This window comes from Arachis stenosperma, chromosome 1, assembly GCF_014773155.1.
Source record: "Arachis stenosperma cultivar V10309 chromosome 1, arast.V10309.gnm1.PFL2, whole genome shotgun sequence".
In the NCBI taxonomy this organism is placed as follows: domain Eukaryota; kingdom Viridiplantae; phylum Streptophyta; class Magnoliopsida; order Fabales; family Fabaceae; genus Arachis; species Arachis stenosperma.
Genome location: NC_080377.1, coordinates 61,332,680 through 61,345,187, shown reverse-complemented (window position 1 = coordinate 61,345,187; position 12,508 = coordinate 61,332,680). Strand labels below are relative to the sequence as shown.

The following is a 12,508-nucleotide window of genomic DNA, read 5'->3' as shown; positions in this document are numbered from 1 at the left end:
ACAGAGACCTTGCACGCAACACAAGATGCCTGGCACCAAACACCAGGTAGTGACGTTTAGTGCCAGCTTGGCAGAACAATTTTTCTCCTTTTTCTTCTGTACGAACTCTGTCAAACTCACCCAGATTTTTTTGAAATAAATAAAACCACAATGCACCTCAAAGTAGTATCCAAACAGGCTTCAAACACTAAAATCTCAATAAAACTCAATAAATTCATATCTAAAATAATAAAAAAATAGTGAAAAGATGCTCACGCATTACTAACCCGGATATTGTCTTCTTTAAAACTGGTGTGTGGTAAACTACCATAATTTCCAACTGGTGAGTGGTACACCACCATAATCCCTACCATTGTGAGCAGTACACCACCACGATCCTCATAAGATTTTTAATTGAAAAACTCGTAGGCAGTAAACCACCACGATCCCCATATTTATAACGACATTGGGCAAGCAGTGCACCACTACAATCCTTGCTAGGTCAAAACTCATAATCTCCACGAGCGAGATAAAACTATCGTCCTCACTTAACCCAGTGCAAGTGGAACCATGCCACTACATCTACCCAAGTAGTTACATCTGAGCCACATCCCAGAATAAGTAGAATCACTCTACTGCATCTACACAGGTAGGTATATCTCAACTACATCCTGGAGCAAGTAGAATCACTCTACTGCATCTACCCAGGCAAGTAGTGGTGTCAATATCTTTGGCCCTATAGGGCTTTGGCCCTACTTTATAGGGCCAGAAGAATAAAAGGCTATAACTAATAGGATTAAATTTTTAGAAAGCCCTTAAGGCCAAAAGCCCTCACGAGCCAAAAGCTCTAGGGCCAACCCACGAGCCACCTGGTCCTTTTTTTTTACATTGTTCTCTATCTCAACAACACACATAAAACTTATTAAAAGTCATTAGCTTGTTCTATCCCTTTGTCATTTTTATGTGTAAAAAATAAAGAAATTGAAAAATAAATGTTAATAATGTGCATTGATCATATTAAATCCAACTTTTAACTATATACATCAAGAAATCAAACATGACATTCACTATCTCATCACCCTTCTTCTTACTCCTTAGTATCCACCATCAATAATGTCTCTAGAAAATCAAAATAAAGTTTACACAAAAATTCATCATCTAAAATCATGAATGTTGAGGGAAATGCATCGATTCCGTTGATACTTCTTCTTCATGAATTTCACCAATTTCATCATCTAAAATCAACCAATTAATCATATCCAAATAATGTGTATTAAAATTCTATAGCAATAACAACAACATTCATTGATTATGAAATACTTGTATTAAAAATTTAAAATTCTACAACAACAACAACAACCCACTTTATAACCTTTTGCACCAAACTGCACTTTATAATCAATTGTTCTAAATAAGAACAAAATATGTTTCTAAATATTTTACTGAACAAGCCTTTTTCATCCTAAGAAGTCAAGAAACAACAAAGGAACTCTAATTTGACATTTAAGAGAATATAATTGTACAAAGAATGAATAAATCAAGCCTTATAGATCCAAAATATCAACACATAAATTTTTCCATCTGCATAAAAGACTTTAAAATCCAAAGTTAACTTGATAATTTCTACTTATTAAAGAATTCTATATCTTTTTTGACTCTCAAAATAAAACATTTTCACTTAAAATGTACAAAATTATAGTGAGGAATTGAAGCTTAATTTTGATGAATCCAAATCAAAGACTAAAAGATTATCAACCAACTGATACAGTGATACCCTCCAATGACAATTGATGCTTTCACAAACGACATTATTGGTTCTGAAGAAATTTCATAATTACAATCAAAAGAAAGCACAAACCGAATATTGGAGGCTCAAAAATACTTTGTTCCATTACTACTTACAAACTAAATATTCCAAATTTAGTTAGCATATTGGTTTCTTCAGAATAAAAGCAATGTAAATGACAACAAGCATTCATTTTCTTCTTTAATGGTTTCATTATGAATAGGGTACCCTGAATCAATGACCAATTTTTCCCTAAAATCAATGGCAAACTAATTTGAAAAATTCCATTTGAAATCAAGCAGAAATAAGCAAACTAGAAAGGCAGAATCTCTAAGAGAAGGAGAGAAGAAGAAGAAAGTCATCTTTAGGGCTCTGAAGCAAAAACACACTCTCTCTAAAGCAAAAATAAGTGCACCACGTCAGGGAGAAGGAGGAGCACCGCGTTACGAGGTCAGGGAGGAAGAGGAGCACCGCGTCAGGGAGGAGGAGGAAAACCACGTCAAGGCGGACGAGAAGCATCGCATTCACGTTCGGCTTCACTGCATCAGGTTTCAGTGCACGAATTCATCTTCAGTCTTCATGTTTAGCGCAAGTCTCAGGGAGTGAGGGAGGAAGAGGTCAATTCTTGAATAAGAGCTGAATGCAAGCGTACCAAAATAAGGGCTTTTAGGACTTGTAGGGCCAGTCCTATTTTAATTTTTTTGTGGGGCTTAATTAGAGCCAGGGTTATAAATATGTTTTTATAATTCATGGGGCTGTGGGCTGAAATTATTTTAAAGGGTTTAGAGCCATCTCTAAAGTATTGGGCTCAATTGCCATTACTACAGGCAGGTACATCTCAACCACATCCCAGAGCAAGTAGAATCACTCTATTGCATCTACCTAGGCAAGTACATCTCAAATCAGAGTTAATTCCATTATCGACTTCTTTCTCAATTGCATTTCACTCCGTTCTTAATCATAATCATCATCAGCCATCACCATATCTCATTCATACTCGATCATCATCCTCTCTCATTCTCATATCCTCTCTCATTCTCATAATCATCCTCATTATATCTTAATCATAAACCATTATCATCATATCTCAATCTCAGGATCCATCCTTCTTCAAATTATTATCTCAACTTATTCAATCTCATTTCTGGTTTCTCTACCCTCTATTTCACCAGTCCTAAGCTCAAAACATGGTTTACAGAGGTTTAAAAGACTCAAAAAATAGTTAAAAACACAAAAATAAATTTTTTACAAAATTGGGTGGTTGTGCGTACGCATGCCTCATGCGTATGTACGAGTCCACTTTTGCGCGTATGCATGGTATTCGTACGAAATTTTTTTAATTCTGAAATGCCAATCATGCGTATGCTGATATGGGATTTTACAATCTGACATAACTACCGGCAAGTGTACTGGGTCGTTTTATATAATATACTCACGGTGAGTGAGTGTCGATCCCACGAGAATTAAGGAATTAAGTAAGCAATGATTGATTGAATATTCTAGTTAGGCAATTCTTAATTTGATTAGGAACAGTTGATAATAGAAACATGAAATGTAAATGACCTGAGCAATAAGTAAAGGGAAGCAAGAAATGACTTGGAAATAAAGAACATAAATATAAATTGCTAAATATAAATACTGGGAAAGTAAATTACAAAAAAAGTAAATTGCAAGAATATAAAAGAAGCAATGTAAATGTGCATTAATTGAATGAAATTAATAAAAAAAAAGGAAATAAGAGAATAAGAGAAGATTATTGGGGTACAGAGATATTGAATTCTCTGGATCAAATAGTTCTTCATCTCTACTTCAATCATGCAATCATTGATCTCTTGGCAATTCATAAGTGATTAAATTTCAATGTCTTGGTAATTGAATCTCTTTTAACTTGATCAATTGTCAATTCTTTGATCTAATTGCTCATGAGAAGAGATGAAGATTGGTCTCTAATTTAGAGCAACACAATTTCATGAATCAATCAATGGGTTAATTATATGTCACATATCAATTCCAAAACCCAGAATCACCAAATTGGGGGAAAGACCTTTTAGCTCAATTCCTGTGATCCCTTTCTCAAGTTTTCAAAGAATTCAAATAAGATTCAAACTATCTTTCAATAGATTTGAATCCTTGGAATGAAGGACGAAGATTCTTTTTAAAGAAGTAAATGAAAGATGAATTGAAGATGAAGAGTAAATCACAATAGATCCATTAAATTCAATAAAGTTCTTTTCCCAATGAACAGGAAATTAGTCACTTACAAAATATGAAAAAAAGAACAGAAGAAGAGTGGAGGAAGAGTGATCAGAGAGATTTCTGATCCCCTAAAGTGTCCCATTCATCCTCTATTTGTAACCTATCTAAATTACAAATTCAAATTACATTAAATTCAAGATTAAATGGAGATTGATTCCATAGGCTTGATCCACTCTTTTGATCCTTGGATAATTGAAGAATGAATAAGGAAATTTGAGCATTGGAGGTTGAGCTTAAGGATGAACCATTGAGTAGCATGCAAATCAAGTTGAATGGCATACTTTGCTTCTTAAAGAATAGCCTAATTTAGCCTCTGTTTATTTTGCAGTGGTACGCCAATAGAGGGGCGTAAAACGCCTGCAACGTTGCTCCAATTTATGGCCCAAACTATGCTTTGTTTTACTTCAACGTGGGAAGTCACAAAACTGGCGTGGGACAAGAAACGGAGGTCATGCGTACTCATGACTTTGTTGAATTCACGACTTGTGCATATGCATGGGGCATGCGTATGCACAAATGCCGTTGGACGCCATTATCACCACGTTGGACGGCAAAGCTTCCAGGATTAAATATATTGACTTTTGGTTTTGGAAAAAGTGTGTCGCAAGCCTTCAGAGTGTGTCCTTTCTTCCAAAGTTTGTCCTTGGCTTCCTCCTTTGTTCTTTTGATCTTTGTTTCATTTCTTACACTTATCAAAGCACAAAACAACTCCAAAGAGCTTTGATCAAAGCACCAAAAATCTCAATTAAAGTAAGAAAAATCTCTAACTTGAATTTAAGAAAAGAAATGCTAAGAACATAGATTAAAAACATGAAATTCCAAATAAAACACTAAATCACCAGCACTATTTAACGAAATAACAATTAAAAACTACTAAAGATGCGCATGCATTATACGCATGGGTCGTGTTTACGCATGACCTCATAATTCTGTAATTTCTGTAGAATTCAGTTTTAAAACCAAATTTTCAAACGTTTATAACTATTTCTGCAAAATTTATTTTTCAACCATTCTTGAACCATTGAAGAGATATTGAAAAAATTTTCATAAAAATCTAATTTTGTTAAATTTTCAACTCCGAGGACCGAGTTACAGCCCGCCAAAGTTGGCTAAAAACTTGTTTTTTACCCAAAAATAGAAAATTACTTATTTCCAAGAGGTTCACAATCCAAACCAAACCAAAGCCATACCACATTCATTCTTAAACAATCTCAACATAGATTCCTTCATTCTCTACTTCTCTAACCATTCATCACCTAACAATTTAACTTCCACTTTATCAATCCATCAAATAATTCCCATTCAAAAGCCACGAAATCCTCATTATATCCACAACCAATTCAAACTACATTCTAAACATCCTCAATAATCCATCAACACTCTCAAATTATATCAAATTATTTATAACACAAATCACCCATTTCCATCCAATTCCAAGCCTAATCATTTATTGCAAACCACTTCAATCAACAACTCAAAAATCCAACTACTTTTCACGTATTTAATACCAAATGCAATAGATAGCAAATCCAAACATAATCTCACCAAATTCATACACTCCAATCAATCACACTTACCCAAATTTACCTGGTCACTGCCTGAGGTCCAAAATTTATAGTCTCTAGTCCAACATTCATTAACTCATCAACTCAATAATTCATTATTTCATCAAATTATAATTTCAATCATCAAGCTCATACCACATTCTCACAACTTATAAACAACCAATCACCAAATCAAAATTAAAACCAACACTTCATCAATTACAATATTTTAATTCTACCCAATCACACAATTCAAACTTATTCCTAGAGGCATCTAGCCTAACTTCATGTCACATTACATGATATTTAAATGAAACCTAAACCGTACTTTAGCCAATTTTTCTCCAAGATCAATACCACCAAAAAGGACCTCTTCCTCACAAGCTTTCAAAAGTTTAGCCACATAAAGTTCAACTCCAAACAATCCAATTCACCATATCAACTCTAATTAGCATACATTCAATCTAAATTCATATATTGTACCAAAATCAAACACTAGAATTTATCAAATTCAACTAACCACGAGAGTTTAATAATTTCTTAGCTTACCCACTGAGATTTATGATGAAACCAAGTAATAACTCCTACTAGAGAACCCTTAAATAACCAAAATCTCATTAACTCAATATACACCAAACTAAAATGCAAATTGAAAGAGAAAAATAAAATTGGGCAGAGAACTTCGAAGGACTCACTACAATGCCTAGATATAATTGAAGAGGATGAGGAGAGCAACACATGACTGCAAATGACTTATCAATTAGAGCTCCGAATCAAAAGTTATAGGTGATTAAAATTATAGGTGAATAATGAATTTGACTTTGTAGTTCCTTTCTCTCTTTCCGTGGAACTCTCTCTCTTTCTCAATGAAATTTGGATTGTGATGGTATTAAGTGTGTGGATGAGTGTTTATATATGTGGGTTTGGGCCTATTTAAGTTCAGTTGACTCGTTTTAGTCCGTTGGCCTGATTTTGAACCAAAACTGTTTAAGATTAGTGTTATAATTTGTATTCAAATTATTTTCACTTCTCCAAATTATAAATTTTAACTTTAAATTTTACTCCTAAATTAATTTTCTCACTCATAGTAACAGGCAGATTTAAGCTAATACAACTGGCAAAAGTACCAGAACTTGTTTTTACGCGTTTTTTCGCAGAAAATTATATTTTCCCACTAAAAAAATTTCACTGAATCCAATTATTATCGTTAAATTTTTGAATTCTTAATTTTTGATTTTCAATCCTGTCCAAGTGCGTTTTAATTATTTTAATTTAATAATTAATTTTTCAATTAATCTTTTCATAATTTTTTTGGATTTTACACTTTTATTATCGTCCAGACAAAAATGTTAGAAAAAAATACTATTAGACGTTTGAACTTCACGTTCAAGCCCAAAACACACTTAAATTTTAAATAATACCTCAACCTAAAAAAATTTACAATAAATTAAAATATTTAAATTATATTAAAATATTTAAATATGATGTAAAATAAAAGAGCTAATAAATGTGATATAAAAAGAGAAGAAAAATATGGTCTTTTTGCTGCCCACATCTAAATCGTCATTGAATACTTGGACAATCTGCATGTGAACACTTATATATATATATATATAAATTTTTTATGTATTTAATATATTAAAAATATAAAATTATTAATTTTTATTAATTTTTATAATATTTTTAAAATTATAAAATATGTCTTTTGAGCACATGTTCGTAATCCCAAATATAAAGGAAAATTCTAAAAGTAACTAAGTAAGAACAGACAAATTAAATGCAGTACAAATTTCAAACAAAAGGCCAATTAATTATATAAAAAAAATGTAGATTCTCTAAATTTTAAATTTGTATTTTAGAGAGTAAAATATGATCTTTTATTTTTGAATAATTTTTTTTATATTTATTTTTGATTTCATCTATAAAATAAATAATAAAAAAATCATATTTTACTCTCTAAAATAAAATTTAAATTTCAGAAAATCCAAATCCAAAGAAAAATGGTATCTAAAATTAAATGCCGTTCAAACTTCAAATAAAAAGGCCAATCAATTATATAAAGAAGAATCGTATCTATATTACCAAGTAAAAAGGCTAAAGATTTACGCGTTAATTTTAATTAGTATAGTACAGCTAATAAGTGGGAACTTGACAACAGCATTATCACCGCCTTCTTATTTTTTAAATTTGAAATTGTCAATGAAAATTGCAATCAGTCATTATCTATGTAATTTGTTTGTAATGCCGGCAACTTTGACACAAAATCCGAGTGGCCATTTTAGCAAGCATGTATGAGCGCATCAAAGTAAAGAAATGAAATTAAAAAATGTGAAAGCCTTTTTTAACCTTTAATCTTCAAGAAAATAAGTGTCTTTTTTTTTCTTACAAAATTAAAAGATATTAAAAGGTTTTAGATAATTAAATAAACTTTATAAACTAAACTCTAAATTCAGTACTTTTTTAAATAGAAATAATGTAAAGAGATGAAAAGAGAATTGAAAACCAAACTTAAAAGAAAATTGAATTGATAAAGTATTATTTGCTCTTTGTATTTACCTTATACAAGTAAAAACATATATGGTACATACTAGAAAAATTGTTTCTTATTATTTCAAGAAATTGATAACTCTGTATCTTAATATCCCCCACGAATTCGGGGTGGTTTACTTTTCAGTCTGAGTAACTAATATAGTAATATCTGACCTTGTGATTGTTATATACTGCAACCCCTCTACTATAGAACAATACAATGTAGGACTTTTAAAGGGGTTCCCATTATTAAAATGTATTCTTAAAGTATTTATTATGGGAGCCACTCAGATAAAGACGTTTAAAACGTCTTTTTTAAAAGATGTTTTTTAATAATTAAAATTTAATATATATAATCAATTAAATCGTGTTATTTTTGTCAAAATTAGGTTAGACAAATTAATTTGAATGAAAAATGATGAATCAAATTTTGAATTTATCTAAATTAATATGATTTTTTTATAGAAAATGACTACAATACTCTTATTATAGAAAATGACTAAAATACTCCTATTTTATATATATATATATATATATATATATATATATATATATATATATATATATTCTAAAAATTCTAAATTCAAACCCTATGACAACAAAAAAATAAAAGACTAGAATTTAGAATTCTCAAAATTAATATATATATATATATATATATATATATATATATATATATATATATAATAGAAGTATTTTAGTCATTTTTTATAATAGGGTATTGTAGTTATTTTTTATAAAAAATAATATTAATTTAGATCAGTTCAACATTTGATTTACTATTTTTTGGGTCAAATCAATTTGTCTAGCTTAATTTTGACAAAAATAATACGATTTAATAGATTATATATTAAATTTTAATTACTAAAAAACATCTTTAAAAAAAGACATTTTAGGTGTCTTTATCTGAGTGGCTCCCATTTTATTATAGGTGTATTTATTGGTTTGGAGTGTTGCATACCAGCTCGAAGAAGGAGATTGTGAATGTATCTGAATTGATTTAAGGTGTTTGCTACGGTACGATGATAAATTAATACGTACCGATACATTTAAAATGTGGACAAATAACAATAAGACAAATGGAATTTATTTTCCACGTCAGCATTTAATTTTTTCTTTTTTAAATATATAATATATCACCACTTTTACTAAAACACCCTTTTAATTAAATAAAAATAAAAAATAAATTTTATTTAATTTTAATGAAAAGACTTAAACATCATTCCTTTATTTGATTAGACAAAAATACCCTTTGAATACCCCTATCTTAACAACTTCTCCCCTAAACCCTAGCTTCTCCACCACTGCCGCAAGGACTGCCGCCGTCCGTCGCTCTCAGGCACTACCATCGTCGTTTGGTCGTCCGTGCTTCTTCCTCCTTCAAGAATCACAGCTTCTTCTTCCTCGACCTCGGCGCGTCAGTTCCTGGTATTCATCTGCTCCATCGCGCTCCTGCCACCGTCCGTCGGGCGCTCAGTCACCATCGTCTTCGTCTGGTCGTTGCAGATTCTTCCAACCCACCACTGTCTTCTGAGTTGTGTTCGTCGCCTGGCCTCTGTCTCCATCACGATTCTGCCCCCCTCTTCTCAGACTGCTCAGTAGAAAAACTCATCTCCATTCCAGTTTCCTTCCTTCGAGTTCAAAGAGCAGAAGCTCAACCAAGAACAAAACCTTAGACTTCGATAGTCAGTATGTACCCGAAGTCATGCATCATATCCCTCCAACTCCTTCCATGGCTGCTGCAAGAGAAGAATCTGAGAATGTTATGTTTGGTGCTTTGGATAATCTCTTTGCTAATACAAAGATTAAGCCTAAGGATATTGGTGTTCTTGTTGTGAATTGCAGTTTGTTTAACCCAACTCCTTCACTTTCTGCAATGATTGTGAACAAGTACAAGCTTAGGGGTAACATTAGAAGCTTCAATTTGGGTGGTATGGGTTGTAGTGCAGGAGTTATAGCCATTGATCTTGCTAAGGACATGCTTCAAGTTCATAGGAACACTTATGCTGTTGTTGTTAGCATTGAGAACATTACTCAGAATTGGTACTTTGGGAACAAGAAATCTATGATGATCCCAAATTGTTTGTTCTGTGTTGGTGGTTCTGCTGTTTTCTTGTCCAACAAAGGCTCTGTTAAGAGAAGAGCAAAGTACAAGCTTGTTCATGTTGTGATGACTCATAAGGGTGCTGATGATAAAGCTTTCAGGTGTGTGTATCAAGAACAAGATGATGATGGCAAAACTGGTGTTTCTCTCTCAAAGGATCTTATGGCTATTGTTGGTGGGGCTTTGAAGACTAACATCACAACTTTGGGGTCTCTTGTTCTTCCAATAAGTGAACAGCTTCTGTTCTTTGCTACTTTGGTTTTTAAGAAGCATCTGAATGCAAAAGTGAAGCCTTATATACATGATTTCAAGCTTGCATTTGATCATTTCTGCATTCATGCTGATGGGAGAGCTGTGATTGATGAGCTTGAGAAGAATCTTCAGCTTCTGCCTATGCATGTTGAAGCTTCTAGAATGACACTTCACAGATTTGGGAACACTTCTTCAAGCTCTATTTGGTATGAGTTGGCATACACTGAAGCCAAGGGAAGAATGAGGAAGGGGAATAGGGTGTGGCAGATTGCATTTGGAAGTGGATTTAAGTGTAACAGGGCAGTGTGGCAGTCACTTAGGCATGTCAAGGCTTCACCCAAGTCTCCTTGGGAAGATTGCATTCATAGGTATCCAGTGCAGGTTGTTACATAGCTTTAATTTCTGCTACTCTCTCTGGTACACATAGCATAAGCCAATAATCAATCCTATTCAAGGAGATAATAGATAATGTCTCAGCTGTTCAATCATCACTTTAGAAGCCTATTTTTGTTGTTATTTTTAATTATTCTAATGCTTCTGTTTTAGTTACTTAATCCTTAAATTAATATTTATGTATTTGTCACTGAATCCTTTATTTCACTTGGTTGCATAAAGACTAATGCTAGATTTATATCAATAATATAATAACTTTTGCTTTTCCTTGCTATCATGTATGAGATGCTACTAAGTTTGGTTAATCACTGTAGTCATCAAACATTTTGCTAAGTTAGGCATCGTTTTCCCTTCTGGTAATTTTTTGTGTTGTGCCAACTGGAAGAAAACTTGTCTCTGTTCTTGTACCTTTCTTTTTTCTTTTTGTTCTTCTTGGGTTTGATATAAAGGCACCATTTCCCCACTAAATTGGCATTCACTACCTTGTGCCTCACCTACTCAGTTCAGATGGTTTTTTCCTTAGCATACTCTATACTTGTATCTAATTAATCTAAGTACCTTGTAGTATGAAAATGTTTTAACCCTGGAGTACATTTGAGTATGTACTCAACAATATTTGAGAGGCCTAAACTAAATGGTAGTATGCATGTGTTTTGTACAGGATGATTCTGAAATTGTTGCAATGATCAAGGAATTGTTGGAGACTCATATTCGGCCAGCTGTTAAAGATGATGGTGGAGACATTGAATATCGAGGATTTGATCTGGAAGTTCTTAATAGTTTGTTATTTTGGTTTTGAAGCACATGGATGAAACTTTTAGGAAGAGCGTCCAACTACGGGCACTATAGAGTTATATTTGTACCAAGTTAATTTGTTTATTGTGGTTTTTATCTAGGGATACTGGAATAGTAAAACTTAAGATGCAAGGAGCATGTAGTGGGTGCCCAAGCTCTTCGGTGACTTTGAAATTCAGCATTGAAAATATGTTGATGCATTATGTACCTGAGGTAACAAGTTCTGGGATATCTTCTTGTACTGAAATTAATTCTTGTTTCCTTCTAGACTATGCTTATTCTTAGAAACAAACTTTGTTCTGCCCTTCCAGTTTTTTTATGTTTTGTTTGTTTTTTTAAAGAAAAAGAGCAGCAGCTTTGTTTTTGGTATGCTTGGAAACCAAAATTTATAGTGTGCTAGTAACTTTGTTTTTGTAAGAAATTGCATCTTCCCAGAATCCTATAAGCTATTGAAAATGGTTGGACTATTTTAATTATAGTGCAGAAATTTTTTGTTATAACTAGTGATGTAAGTTTATCCCATTTTTGCTTTGTTAATTGCCTGTAGCTTCTGGAGAGTAAGATACAGGAGGCGAGATCAAAGAAGGATACTCTGAAAGCAAGAGCTCAATCTGCAAAGTTTGTCCAAACCATTTTCTGATTGACTCGCATTTTATTACAGTCTATCCCTAATCCCTTTTAATCCTGGTTTTTTATTTATGTAATAAATATAACTCTCTGATTTTGTTCATCTAATTCTGAGTCATGTTAAATATTATAAAAGGGGAGTATAGATTCTGAAAAAAAAAAACTCAATGGATAATTTTGAGTCATCTAACTCCACTGTTTATATGCACACTTTTATAGTCCTCTATCATTACTCAATATGAT

At 32.4% G+C, this 12,508-nt stretch overlaps 2 protein-coding genes across 2 annotated transcripts; both read left to right on the top strand.

Annotated features, from left to right (window-relative positions):
- Window positions 1–9,781: 9,781 nt before the first annotated feature.
- LOC130941462 (3-ketoacyl-CoA synthase 4-like) lies at window positions 9,782–10,973 on the top strand. The gene has a single exon (XM_057869976.1). The coding sequence runs from the start codon at window positions 9,800–9,802 to the stop codon at window positions 10,841–10,843; it is 1,044 nt and encodes a 347-aa protein (XP_057725959.1). The 5' UTR covers window positions 9,782–9,799; the 3' UTR covers window positions 10,844–10,973.
- Window positions 10,974–11,489: 516 nt separating this feature from the next.
- Window positions 11,490–12,278, top strand: LOC130980272 (nifU-like protein 5, mitochondrial). Its single transcript, XM_057903952.1, has 3 exons — window positions 11,490–11,635; window positions 11,740–11,851; window positions 12,186–12,278. Exons 1-3 carry the CDS (start codon window positions 11,490–11,492, stop codon window positions 12,276–12,278), a joined length of 351 nt encoding a protein of 116 aa, XP_057759935.1.
- Window positions 12,279–12,508: the final 230 nt, after the last annotated feature.

What these genes read in the sequence shown, in the direction of transcription:
- LOC130941462 (XM_057869976.1), top strand. Translation starts at nt 9,800, where the DNA reads ATGCATCATATCCCTCCAACTCCTTCCATGGCTGCTGCAAGAGAAGAA.
- LOC130980272 (XM_057903952.1), top strand. Translation starts at nt 11,490, where the DNA reads ATGTGTTTTGTACAGGATGATTCTGAAATTGTTGCAATGATCAAGGAA. An exon ending in CTTAATAGTTTGTTATTTTG is followed by an intron (nt 11,636 to 11,739) that starts GTTTTGAAGCAC and finishes GTTTTTATCTAG; the next exon opens with GGATACTGGAATAGTAAAAC. An exon ending in TGATGCATTATGTACCTGAG is followed by an intron (nt 11,852 to 12,185) that starts GTAACAAGTTCT and finishes AATTGCCTGTAG; the next exon opens with CTTCTGGAGAGTAAGATACA.